Source organism: Strix aluco, chromosome Z (assembly GCF_031877795.1).
Source record: "Strix aluco isolate bStrAlu1 chromosome Z, bStrAlu1.hap1, whole genome shotgun sequence".
Classification (NCBI taxonomy): domain Eukaryota; kingdom Metazoa; phylum Chordata; class Aves; order Strigiformes; family Strigidae; genus Strix; species Strix aluco.
In genome coordinates this window covers 30969047-30982108 of record NC_133971.1, presented here as the reverse complement: position 1 = coordinate 30982108, position 13062 = coordinate 30969047, and the positions used below count along the sequence as shown (strand labels likewise).

The following is a 13062-nucleotide window of genomic DNA, read 5'->3' as shown; positions in this document are numbered from 1 at the left end:
AGAAACCACTTCTTGCTTGAGGTGTCCCTGAAATGCAAAGTGTTGGGATTTACGAGGGTACCAATATTTTATATTGTTACCTAGAAATCCTCATTTGGCCATTGTTCAAAGTGCAATCCTGGTTTGCTCTCATCTATTACAGCAGCCCCTTATGGTTGAAATTGGAATACATTTCACTTCTACTGGAATACCTGGAACTAATATACTTTTGATTTTTCCCAATCATTTCTTATGCTTACAATATGAAAGTTCCAAAAATGTGTCTCTTCTTTCTTCATATTCATTTATTTTTGTTTTCCCTCTCCTGTTACAACAGGTCTTTGCCAGCTAAGACCCATATGCCAGCAACAGAGCACACACACTTTCCTCTAAAAAAATCCGATTTTCTAGCTTGTATACATTCTATTTCTTCATATACATTTGTCTTCAATCCAAGCTACTACTCATAACTTGCTAAGGCAAATTTTCCAACTTCAAAGATTTCTTCTTATGGAACACAGAAAGGCTCTTTCATTTTTAGAATTGTCCAGCAATCTGACATAAATGAAAATCTGGTATATTACGTTACTTCTAATGTCAAGTCTATGTATAAAACATTACTACCTTCTTTTCCTACTCTCAAACACCTCTTCAAAACCAGACCCTACCGAAGAGAATGGTACCTTTTATTCCCACAGGAGTCTTACCAGTAACTGCTGGTTCATTCTTTGTGAACACGCTTAACCACGCAATATCTAAAATAGAAGATATTAAACAAATATGTGGAATTAGATAGTACATTCTTCACATTTAAAAACATCACAAACAATTTAAAGAATTGTTTTAAAACGTAGTCTGAGAAAGAGTGTAGCAGCAATAGGCATCAGACTTCATTTCCTGCAGGTCTCTGAATTAATATAACCTCAGAAGTCTACAGTTAGTCTTGTGAAGGTACCCTGAAGTCTGAACTCTAATAAATGTATTGATCAATTAATTATCTTTTGCAAAAGAGAATGCACCTGAGAAAATAGAGGTCAGTAATGAGATGTAAGGACTAAAATGCTATCAAAGAGAAGCCTGACAGTCTTTGGCAGCACATGTGAGGACCCTAATATGAAATGTACAAGATTGGAAAGTAACAGGCAACAATAGCAGCACGTTTCTGGCTTTTCTAACATCAGCCTGAATCATGTAGCCAGCCATCTGGGGAAGGCATCACCCACTTCAGGTCAAAGTCACAAACATCCACGTTACAGCAGGTTTCTAATATGATGTTGTCTTAACTGTATCACCATGAATATATGTTTGTGGAGCTTGTGTTTATATATACAAGAATATCACATAGCATTTCCTTTTTTCTTTTTTCTTTTTCTTCTAGGAACGTCCGTATCTTATACAACAAGACTGTCACACTATGAATCTATCACAAAATGCTTCCATTGTATACCTATACAGATTTTGGTTCTGTTCATAAATTATGAATACTAATTTTATGAGTTACTTCAAAATTCTATGACATTGTCAAATAAAAGATTCTTCAAAAGATATAAAGCACACTTAAATATCTTATCAGTGCAGCTGTCATTATTCACAGTTTAACATAATAAAAATAACATTAATTTAGTTTATAAATATATCAAACAAGACTTTCTATGTCTTTATCTGAAGCATATATAATGGACTTCTCATCCTGTAAAAGCTGGGGTTTTGTAAGAAATAAAGTTTCAGTAGGTTGATAGCTATCTTACAGATTTTAACTTTTTCCTGTATTTCAGTTAGAAATATGTTTTAATTTTTCCCCTACTTTCACATCTCTGGAAAATGTATAATTCTATAATAATTGCATTTGTTGTTATTTGCTTCTTCTCTACCAAAAGAATATCTTCTAACAACCACTTCTGTGATGTTAGCTGTGATATAATTTTTGGTATCAATTAGAGAAGCCCCATTTGAGATGCAAGAAGAGTTCCATGAAAAATAAAATAATCCTGAAAATTCCAAAAACGTCTTTATTTTTGTCCATTTTGCCCTTGCCTCTGAGGATTATCTTTGCTTTCGCTCTCTTAATAGTTAAGCATCTGAACTTCCCATTAACTCAAATGGGAGTCAACAAAATAACTTATCATTTAAGTATATTATGTACTTACTGTAAACTGGAATAAAAGTTTTCTTATATCACTATCAATATTCATAAAGATGCAAAATAACATTACATCTACAGAAAACACAGAACCATAGAATCATTTAGGTTGGAAAAGACACTTAAGATCATTGAGTCCTGCCGTTAACTTAGCACTGCCAAGTCCAACACTAAACCACGTCCCTAAGCACCACATCTACATGTCTTTTACATACCGCCAGGGCTGGTGACTCAACCCCTTCCCTGGGCAGCCTGTTCCAATGCTTGACAACCCTTTCAGTGAAGAAAATTTTCCTAATATTCAATCTAAGCTTCCACTGGTGCAAGATGAGGCCATTTCCTCTTGTCCTATCACTTGTTACTTGCGAGAAGAGACCAACACCCACCTTGCTACAACCTCCTTTCAGGTAGTTGTAGAGAGTGATAAGGTCTCCCCTCGGCCTCCTTTTCTCCAGACTAAACAACCCCAGTACGCTCAGCCACTCCTTAAAGGACTTATGCTCTAGACCCTTCATCAACTTCATTGCCCTTCTCTGGACATGCTCCAGCACCTCAATGTCTGCCTTGCAGTGAGGGGCCCAAAACTGAACACAGTACACATAACAGTACATTAAAAGAAGTCCGGTAGTACTCCACATATGGTTAGTGAGTTTTGGTAGAAAAAGCACACTACCTTCATGGGATTGGGAATCCTTGGTTGATATTTCATGATGACCATCTTCATCTATGTCAAAATGCACTGTTTTTGAATCTTCAGTCAGTATATAGCATTTCAGTGTTTCTCGCAGACTGAACACTAATCAAAAATAAGTTACAATTAATTTTACTAGCAACAGAAAAATGGTAAAATTCCATAATAAAAAGACCAACTGTATTTTATAGCAATTTTTGTTTGACAATCTATGAATATTTGACCTATGAACAGTATAGCCCATATGTAATAGAAATTATACAGTGGGCTTCAGCAGCTGTTTTCGGGGCTTGATGGTGGTGTGAAGAAGGAAAGCAAAGATTTCTTTGCTTGGCAGATTATCTCAGTGAGAAGAAGAGACGTATGCTGAACTTTTTGGACAGTTAACATGTGCCAAAACTTGAGCTTGAAAAAATGTCTTCCAACCCAACAGCCTGAGGGATAGTGTAAGAAGGGGGATTGTGGACAACCTGAAGATAGCTGTGTTGAATGAGACTAATGGGGACAGAAGGAATTTGAACATGAGAGAGAGGGCCTAATTAGCAGTTGGCTGGTGAATGAGTAGTCTTACAGTGGGAGAGAGAGCCCTGTGGGGAGCCAGAGCCAGAGCAAGGTTGTGCACAGGAGCCCATATGTGGAGATGTGGAAAACACAGAGATAAGTTATAAGTTTTCATTCTGAAGAAAAGAAGAGATGAAGTAGAGAAAGCATGTCTGCAGCATACTGTTTCTACACAAGTTTCTTTTATTTTGTAGGTAAGTACTTCCCTGTTTTCCAATTTTGCACTTTGAAAATTGTGCAGACAAGAATTTTAGGTTAGAGTGCATACGGCTACCTAAAATAGCAGCATTTATTTTGGGGATCTGACATGTCTTAGTGAAAAAAACCCAGGTCTTTGTAGCTAAAAGTTGTCAGGAGGGAAAATGTTCCCTATCACTACTGAACACAACTGTGCTGTTCTGGATGTCAGAAGGATGTAGGTTCAGGGACTTGGGTGTCAGACACCTACAGAATGATTGATTATGTTAGGCTGAACATTGTTTTACTGGAATAGGTTTGCTACTTCCAAATTCAGTTAAGACATTTCTGAGACCACACAGACCTCCAGGGTATGAAGTAACATACAGTCCTTTCTTTGCCAGAACAATTAGGCATGTAAAACAACAGGATACTCAAAATGTACCAGCAGTGATATAATGTTCTGGGAATGCTTGACCTCACAAAAACTTGATATTGATGTAACTCCTCTGAAACATCTGTATTTAAGCACACATTTTGAAAAATAGACTTGTTTCTGAGAAGCTTTCTTTCCATCCTGTTTAGACTGAGAAATTTTGCATGTACAGTCAACAAAAGAGATGGATGATGCACACCCTGAGAGCCTGTGTCACACGCTCCAGAAGTGGCAGGTCTGATACGTCCCATGTCAGACCTTCAGCACATGCATAGCTGATACATGTGTGGGCAAAGACCTTCTCTTCAAAGGCCTGGTAACTAAGGCTATCCGGCTTCCAGAAAAAAGTTGCATTGTTCTAAAAGGCAACAAGACAACTATAATAATCAATACCCCTTAAAAAAACCCTTAAAAATTGTTATATTATAATAGCTATAGTGTAAGAATACTACTTTTAACTAGAATTAAGGAACTAGTGCAGTGCCCAAAATAAAATGGTTGGCAGGCCTGCTATGTCATTCACTCTTTTCCAGGGAGGTATAGATGTACTTTAGTAATTATTGGCCTGAATTTGGTGGTGTGAAAAATCTAATACCACTGTTTTGAGGAGTATTTCTGTAGTGTTGTTTTAAAGCTTTAATTTTTTTGTTCCTCCAGGTATTTTTATTTTTGACCTCATTACAGAAAAGCTGTTCCAGATACTTAATTTGGTTGAATTTTGCCTTGGATTGGAATCATCTTTCCAATATTACAAACATACCTGTCACTCAGGAAAGAGTTACCTGACTTCTCAGAAGCTGTTTCCACAGTTCTCAGCAGAGATTTCCTCTTAGACTGCCTTCCACGGAAAGACACTTCATACGGCTTTTTGCGGCCTGAGCGGAGCAGCATTGCGGAAGAACTCAAGAAATCCTGATAATCTGAGTTGCCTCTCTTTTCCAGCCCTAAAGTAGGAGTTAGAATTTGTCACAATACTTCATGTTTCAGTTAAGAAGCAAGTTTGTAAAAAGAATAATTTTGATAAATGACAGAGGAAGCAGGATAAACTCAGTAAATGTTTCCAATGACAGTAAATCGGCTATCTACACTTCCACTAAGATGCAGGTTATCATGAATACAGTTGTGTTGAAGGAATATATTTTAAAAGACTTCCCCTTAGATAAAAGATAAGCAGTTTATGTGACACTTTGCTAGCTGGATTGAAAAATCATTTTCTTTTTGTCCTTCAGAGTACAGTCTAAGAAAATTTTCAAAGTATTCATAAGTGATTGAAAATGATGCTAACTTCAACAAGCATAATCTGACTTTCAGTAAACATTACCTCAGAAATGAGGACTGGAGTTTGGAAATTTGAGGAGTATATTAGAATTATTAATGACTATCACAAGTGACTAGAAAATAAATCAATCTCCTACCATTAGCAACCATTCATATTTTCAAATAATTGTTTCCTTTACGATTCATTAATTTTACTTCAATGTGCTCTGCATTTTTCAAATTATGTTGTATCTGTGACTGTGTTTACAAAAAATAATGTTCTTCAGTTTTTGAAGGCTAGATGAATAAAAGGATTTAAGCATTACCTAGGCTAGATATCCTAAGGAGAGGCTGGTGTCTAAGAATGGGAACAATATTGACTGAGGAATCACCCAGGCAGCTAACAAGATATCCTGAGGACTCAGCTTAAATCACTGCATTTCAGAAAAGCTAAGGACCTTACTTTGGTTTGAAGAAAAAGAAACTGGAATTCTTAAGTCTACACAGTCTCCTAAGTCAACTGTTTATGGCAAGTGCAGACCAAAGTAAACAATGAACTTCAATTCTGTCTGGTACCCTGGTGAATTAACAAAGTGAAGATGGGTGTAATTTTAGCCCCATGCAGATTTGCACAGAATAACTAAAGATCAGTTAGGCCAGAGAGATCATGGCTCTGACAGTAGTGGAGTGACTTGTGAATTCACCTGGAGGAGGGGACTTCTGTCTTCTGATTTGGTTCAGTCCACTGATGCAGAATTTCACATTAACTATTTATGTGAAATGGTAGAAATGAAAGACTTCTGTCCCTGGCAATTCTCTCGTTACTAGGATATGAAGGCTAACTAAGGCTTTTTCACTCTCTGTGGCTCTTTAGTCACAACTAAACATTAAGCTAGGTCACTGAAAAGTGAAACATTTGTTAGAAAGAAGTAACTTATTCTTCATAATAAATATGTCTAATTTCTCAAATGTCTGATAACTTGTAGTCAGAGGTAGAAAGCAAGTCTGGATTTTCTTCATGTTGCTGAAATTGCTTTAGCACTGAGCATGCTAAACAAAAGAGGTTTTCCAGTCCTAACTGGGACCTGACCTCTGCAAACATCTAGATGAATCAGGCTGTGCAGAGTATGTGGGCAGCAACACCAGCTTGTGGATCCTGAGAGACCTTAGTGTGCTAGGAGTTCAGCATGAACAAAGCATCAAGACTTTGTTAGATCTAGGATGCTCAAAACCAGACATTTAATACCTTATAGAAGATTCCTACTGAAAATATAAGTGCAATTCTAGTTTGGCTGCACTTGATCAGAAGTTCTGAAGATCCTAATTCCTGATTTTTATACCCAGTGAAGCAGTCAGGGAATTGTTTTCTGACGTATTTGCCCTTCACATACTGCAGTTTCTAATGACAATTTATGTTGAGTTAGTCCTAAATGCTTAATGAAATAATTTATTTTCTTTTTGAGAACCAATGTGAAACTGTGCAAACCACCTAGATTCAGAGTCTGCATTATTTACACCCACCACTGTAAGAAAAGAAGGATAATTACAAGTCAAGACCCTGAAGAATTCCTTAAGAGGGCAGGCCAGTTCAAAGAAATTTTCAGAAGCATATTTAGGAAGTGGATAAATTCTTAGAATACTTTCTACAGAGAAAGATAGACAGGTAATCTTGACATTCTGAAGGACCGTACTTAAGTTTAATAATTTTGGCTTGTTTGAACAAGTAGAAAATGGAAGAGTCTGTGGTAGAACTTCATGTCTGTTAGCTCTCCAAAACAAATAAATCTCTCTACAATAAATAACAAAAGCTTCTGTAACTTGAATTCCTTACATGTCCCTTAGGACTGAGTGACACAGAAATACTCCCATTTCAATAAGCCTTTCCTCTCATGACATGTTCTTACATAGATGTCATGTACTCCCACTTTTTTCATTCTTGCTCACAGTTTTTAATGTTGTGTGTCTCTCCCTATGTCTATTTCTTTGTTTTAATGTCTTTCACACCCATTTCTTTAGTTCTTTTCTCTCTTCTCTAAGGTATATGCTGCTTGAAGAGGGCTAGGATGAGCTTGGGTACTGTTCTTGGCTGCAGACCTAGTCAACCACTGTTTGTTTTGGAAACTTGGGTCTGTTCTGCTTTGATTTGCATCTAAGTTGCATCTAAGGGAAGCAGAAAATTTTGAGCTCTTTAAACTGCTGAAATCAGTTTATTGAGCACATTTGTGGCCAATAGCAATAAGATCATCCTAAAAGCACAGGGAGTTTGAAATATTTTCCTGCTATGTAGACCATATCAATTCATTTATATGAAGGCAGCAAAGAAAATCTATTATATAGCTTCTCTTGCCCCCTTAGTGATCTCTCTTGTTCTTAGCCATCATTCTCTCTTCCACTTAACCCCCAGACACACCTGATCATAAAATTAAATCAAATTCAGTACATGGAAACAGAATTTAAAATTTTGGAGTTCATTCACACGGCGGTACAATCCAAATATTATCTCATACTATTCATAAAAAGGTATCTCTAAGACTGTTAAAGGATCAGAATGGTTTTGTCGAGTGCATTGGGTTGCAGCTGACAGTCCTGCTTCCCAAGAACGTAACTCCTCCAAGTTTGTTACAATTTAACAGTGGATTAAAAAGAACTTTTAGAATCCTGTAGATGATAAATAGTGAGGTTATGATCTCTTTCACATCAGACAAAATCTATAAACTAGATGTAAGAATACATAAAAATAGACATAAACTAGACTAAGGAAGAGTTCAGAAGAAAAAGTCAGCTGAAAAATGCTATTTGTTAGAATCTAAACAAGCAGTCTGATAAAATAATCTTAAATTGAAGCCTATTGAAAATTCTGCTGTAATCTTCCACTCTTGCTTACCTTATTTTGCCTGCTATTGTCTCTACTGGGATACTTCTACTTAGCAGAATCCTAGAAGAAGCTCTGTTACAGCCAATTTATTGCCTTAACTCATGGCAGGAAGCCAAACCTCTGAACAAAAGAAAACTCTGACGTGGCCCTAATCCTTTAGATCTCTGTGTTCACTCATTTACATCAATATTCTCATGGCTCTAACTGCTGCTGGAGTTTCAGGAGTGCTGGAAATAGTAAGCATAAAATTTTAAACATCTCTGTGATGCCACAGAAGCTGTCTTACCTAGAACTGCATGCAAATTTTTAGCCAGTAGTTCTGTGCAATGCCTGAATATACTCATAAATACTATTCTGATATTTTGCGTCACTGATATTGTTCTTGCTATCTATCATTCCTTCCAAGGCTGATTCAAGGGCAAATGCTGCGTTTATGGTAATATAGACATATTAAATCTAGGAGTGTAGCCTCAGTTGCAGGGAATTTGAAACAAGTTAACTGCTTAAACATTTACCCAGCTATTAAATGGGCTTTACAGGCATTGCACCAATGGCAATAGTTGTGACTGCTTGTGACATGAGTGAACTTCTTTAAAGCGCATGTGCTGCATTTCTTTGCCCAGAAAGTCCAGATAAAGGTTTAATCATACAAGAACTAACTCTTTCATTATCACATTTGGCATGTTCAGTTGGCTTTATCTATCCACCTACGTACATTCCCAACCCTTCACTCACCTATTGGTCCTCTTCATTTATACACACAACTTTTGTTTTAATAAGCAAGCCTTGCATTTTTAAAGGAGTGAATCACACTTTTATATACTTCACTGAAACAATGAAACTCCTCTAAAAACAACTTCTTTTTATTTGCCAGAGTTTTCTTAAAATCAAGGAGCTACTGCTCTTATCTAAAATTTGTATACTGTGTCAAGAAAGTTCTATATTTTACCTGTGTTTTGTTTACAAAAAGCCTTTTTTAGTTCATTAAGCCCTCACTGGACACTGGTAGTATATCAGGTTGGTAGAAAGACTTTGCTAAAAGATATATTTAATGACAAAGCAATGTGAAACTGAAATCTCAAGTCTTTAGCTATTACTCAAGCAGTTTGAAAAATGTGGGAAGGATTCTAAATGTTATGACATAAGAGTGTCATTTCAATACAGGACAAATGCAATGAAAAATGTATGATGTGGCAAAAGCATTTTTTTTAATATAGTTGTCAGAGGCTACACTGGGTGAAGATCTGATGATGCTGCAGCAGTTGCATTTTTTGGTAAGGAGCAGATGGATCCAGGTTGCAAGATATAGACTGCATGTCACATGAACCACCCTTACAGGCTGTATCTGTTCCTGGGCCATGAGGTAATATTCCAGGTTTAAATGAAGTGTTTGTGATCCTACAGCCACAGTACCGAACAATTTTTTCTTTTAAATGACCAACTGTATGAACATTATAATGCACTACACCAAAACTACTGTAGAATAGCTAAGTAATAACATATTCCACCAGCAGCCACAAAAAGAAACAATCTAAAACTAATCATAGATGATACAATCTGAGCAGATTAAGCCATGTAAATAGTGAGGATGCATTCACATTGCAGCTGACCTTCCATCTTAGTCTTTACAGTTTATTTTAAACTTTATTGTTGTTTAGACTGTAGTTGACTATGTCATTGAGCATTTCTGGATCTGAAGAGTCTTTCTAAATCCAGATCAGTAGTGGTCTTCAACAATAAATAGAGTTTTTAGTTTACTGTATCCCAGAGCTTAGTGTTGCCAGAAAGCTCAGCAATGAAGCAGCTGTGCAGCCTTTTCCGTGACCAGTTGTGCTCCCATCAGCAATAACAGCATCAAAAGCAGGAATAACCAACAGGGAATTTGTACAGGTCCTGATGAAAAATGTCAAGTTGTCATGGGAACAGCATTATTAGGGGGGACCATTTGCTCCACTGGAGAGGGAACCAGAGGAGGATACTCATCTGGGGAGCCCCACACACTTCTCTTCCTGGCTGGCCACTGAGAAGCATTTTCTATTCTCTGTCTGTCTCTTTCTCCCTCCTCCCACCTCCCTCCACCTCTCTTTCTCCTTCTTGGCACCTATGTCTCCCTTCCCCTTTTTGTCACTCTGTCTCTCACTCTTCTTACTTGCTTTTTTTTTTTTCATTTTCCTAGCTTCACCATTAGAGTTGTATTTCATCAGCAACAGACCCTGCTAATAACTGTATCCCTACAGTTACAATGTTAGGACCAGTCCATCACTGGACATATCTTCAACATTTTCTTCTAATTCAAATTAGATCTCATATTAAATTATCTTGAAAGGCAATAGTCTTTAGAAAACAGTCATATTGAGAAAAATGTCAACAAAATTACTATAAAATTAGTTTTAGTATAATTATTGGCATGGAAAGTAACAAGGAAAACAACTGCCTAAAACTGGTTTGGTTTTTTGGTTTTTTTTTTAGGTAAAAGGATATTCATCTGCAAAAGGTCAATATTTACAACAATGAAAAGGAAAAAGTTTCCTGGTACCACATGCTATTGCATGAATAATATTGAGCATACAGTAAATACCAGCAACTACATTTTATCAGCCAGTTAATTTGCAAACAATTTGCAGGAGACATAACTCAAAGTCTCTCAAGCTGGAACAAAACTGAAACATAGCCAATGGACTGTACCAGAAAAAAGATCAGATATAAAGACTTATTTCTAGTTCTGACTACAGTGTATTGCCACATTTACACTGGGGAAAAGTTTGATCACAAATAGTAATATTCTGAAGAAACCTATCCAAAATATTTTCAGTGGAAGTGATTGAAAACATTAAAACAGATGTGAAAGATGGGATTTTCAGATTTTGGAGATGTCAGGTCAAAAATACTTGCTCTAGTTTTGAACACCAAGTTTCTAGTCTAAAATTCAGTGACTTACTATTAAGGAATACAGCTTGTATTACACCCGAACGTATCTTAATATTCGTATGAGAAGTTCCTCTTTTTCTTCACATTGAGGTCTTTCTCCCCCAAAGGCATGAAGATAACAAGCTGAATATATTTAGCAGCTTACTGAGACAAACTGACATGGCAATCTATCAATGTATTTTTTTCTTGGAAACTGTAGGGTTTTTTAATATTCTAAGAACATTTTAACATGAGCCTGTAACAGTCAACTTTATCTTACTTCATATCCTGTTTACATGGCATGCTGAAGACATATATAGGACTAAACTGAGTCTACTTCAGCCTATCTATTACTCCCAGTACTTCCAAACTGTCATTAAACAATGTTGTTCTACTTACAGTGAAGCTTTCTACTACTCAGAACAGCAGGCACTTATTTAAACCTCCATGTGTTTCTGTATACAACAGAAGACTAACGATTCAGTAATGACTGTGTTGTCCACTGCTGCAAAGTCTACCACTTTTTAAGAAACCTCTGTCCTTAAAAACACACACACACAAGTTAAAAACAGTGCTGTATCATCAGAAGCTATTTCTGCTCCAATGCCATTTTACTAATTTTTAAGATTTCTCAAAGTCTAGAGTTCTTACAATGGATGTCACTGCAGTTGTTTTTTACTTATTATGGGTTACAACATTTTTGGTGCTTCCAGGTATAACAGAGGATGACGTCTCTTGAACTTGAGATCAGAAAAGATGTGCTCTCTTCACTCACTGGAGGACACATAGGTCCACAAGAAGGGTTCAGCAAAAGTGGCTCACTGCACAGTAAAGTGTTGCAACACCCAGCGGCATTATAACCCATGTGCTTTCACTGCATATAGAGGAAAACCTGGAGGTTGTCAGGATATCTCCCCAGACTACAGTAGCTTCTCTTTCTTACATGTAAAATTGAGTCACATTAACAAAGGGAAATGCAAAGTGCTGCACCTGGGGAGGAATGACACCCCACATTAGCACAGTCTTGGGGCTGATTGACTGGAAAACAGTTTGGCAGAACTGGAACAGGTTGCCTAGAGAGGTTGTGGAGCCTCCATCCTTGAAGATATTCAAAACCCAACTGAACAAGGCCTGAGCAAGCTGTTCTAGTTGTCCCTGCTTTGAGCATGGAGAAATGGAGGTAACAGACCTTCGGAGGCCTGTTTCAACATCAACTATCCTGTGAATCTGTGAAATTAATATTAAGAAAACTGTTTATTATTTATATTGATTCATTCATTGATTTACGCCCAGATGTCTAAATCTCCTATTTGGAAATAACTGTGTTTTTTCTTTGAATGTAGAGACAAAACAGATGTACAGAAGAGATGTAGTTGGATGAGGCTGAAGACTCTTACATTTTAACCAAATTTTACTGATGGATTCCTACAACTTTAGTGAAAATGCTCCAGAACAAGCATTGGTATTTGTAGTTATCCAAGTTATCCATAAATACAGATCATACTTTTAATTTATATTTTTCAAGTATTGCCCAGTCTTTCCACTATTCTTCATTGACGGACAGGTACAGAAGGATACAAGTGTTATCTTGTATGTGTATTCAGTGTGTAATGTAAGTAAGCACTGGCAAGGCTTCTTTTGTTTGACACAAGCCACCAGGCACAGTGACATACAATGCATACTGCAGAACTGTTGATAATGTGAACACACTTGGAGTTCTCTTTTCCCCTGTCAGAAACAGGCATTCATATCCGGGTGACTGCAGTTTTAGTCCTGGCTCGTGAGACGTCTTCTTGGATACTGCAGATCATGGTCTTTACGGTTAATGATTATAAAGGAACTGAACGGGCAGTGAATGGAGCAAATGTTTTAGTCACCTAAACATTGCCTTTCTATGTACTTTTAATGTCAGTATCTAGTCTCTCTCAAAATCTCTCTTTACTATTAAAATTGTATCCTTGTATTTTTTCTCCACTCTTCAGCAATGCGAAAGGGAAATAACTGTCATTTCTAGAATACCAGGAAAATGAAAAACAAGT

The 13062-nt window shown here is 36.9% G+C and overlaps 1 protein-coding gene across 5 annotated transcripts in view; it reads right to left on the bottom strand.

The window, feature by feature from the left end:
* Positions 1 to 13062, bottom strand: part of LOC141918078 (uncharacterized) — a 39978-nt gene extending 26916 nt beyond the window's left edge. For 3 of the 5 annotated variants that reach the window (XR_012621563.1, XM_074812108.1, XM_074812111.1), the window contains exons 1-4: positions 8126 to 8170; positions 4767 to 4928; positions 2793 to 2915; positions 687 to 734 (exon numbers count right to left, since the gene is read on the bottom strand). Coding sequence is in view for 4 of the 5 variants with exons in the window: in XM_074812108.1 (XP_074668209.1) it covers positions 687 to 734; positions 2793 to 2915; positions 4767 to 4875 (280 nt within the window). In the remaining variant the exon portion in view is untranslated. Of the gene's footprint in view, positions 1 to 686; positions 735 to 2792; positions 2916 to 4766; positions 4929 to 8125; positions 8171 to 11054 lie in introns of those variants that run through there. The other 2 variants (XM_074812109.1, XM_074812110.1) reach the window with 2 other exon arrangements.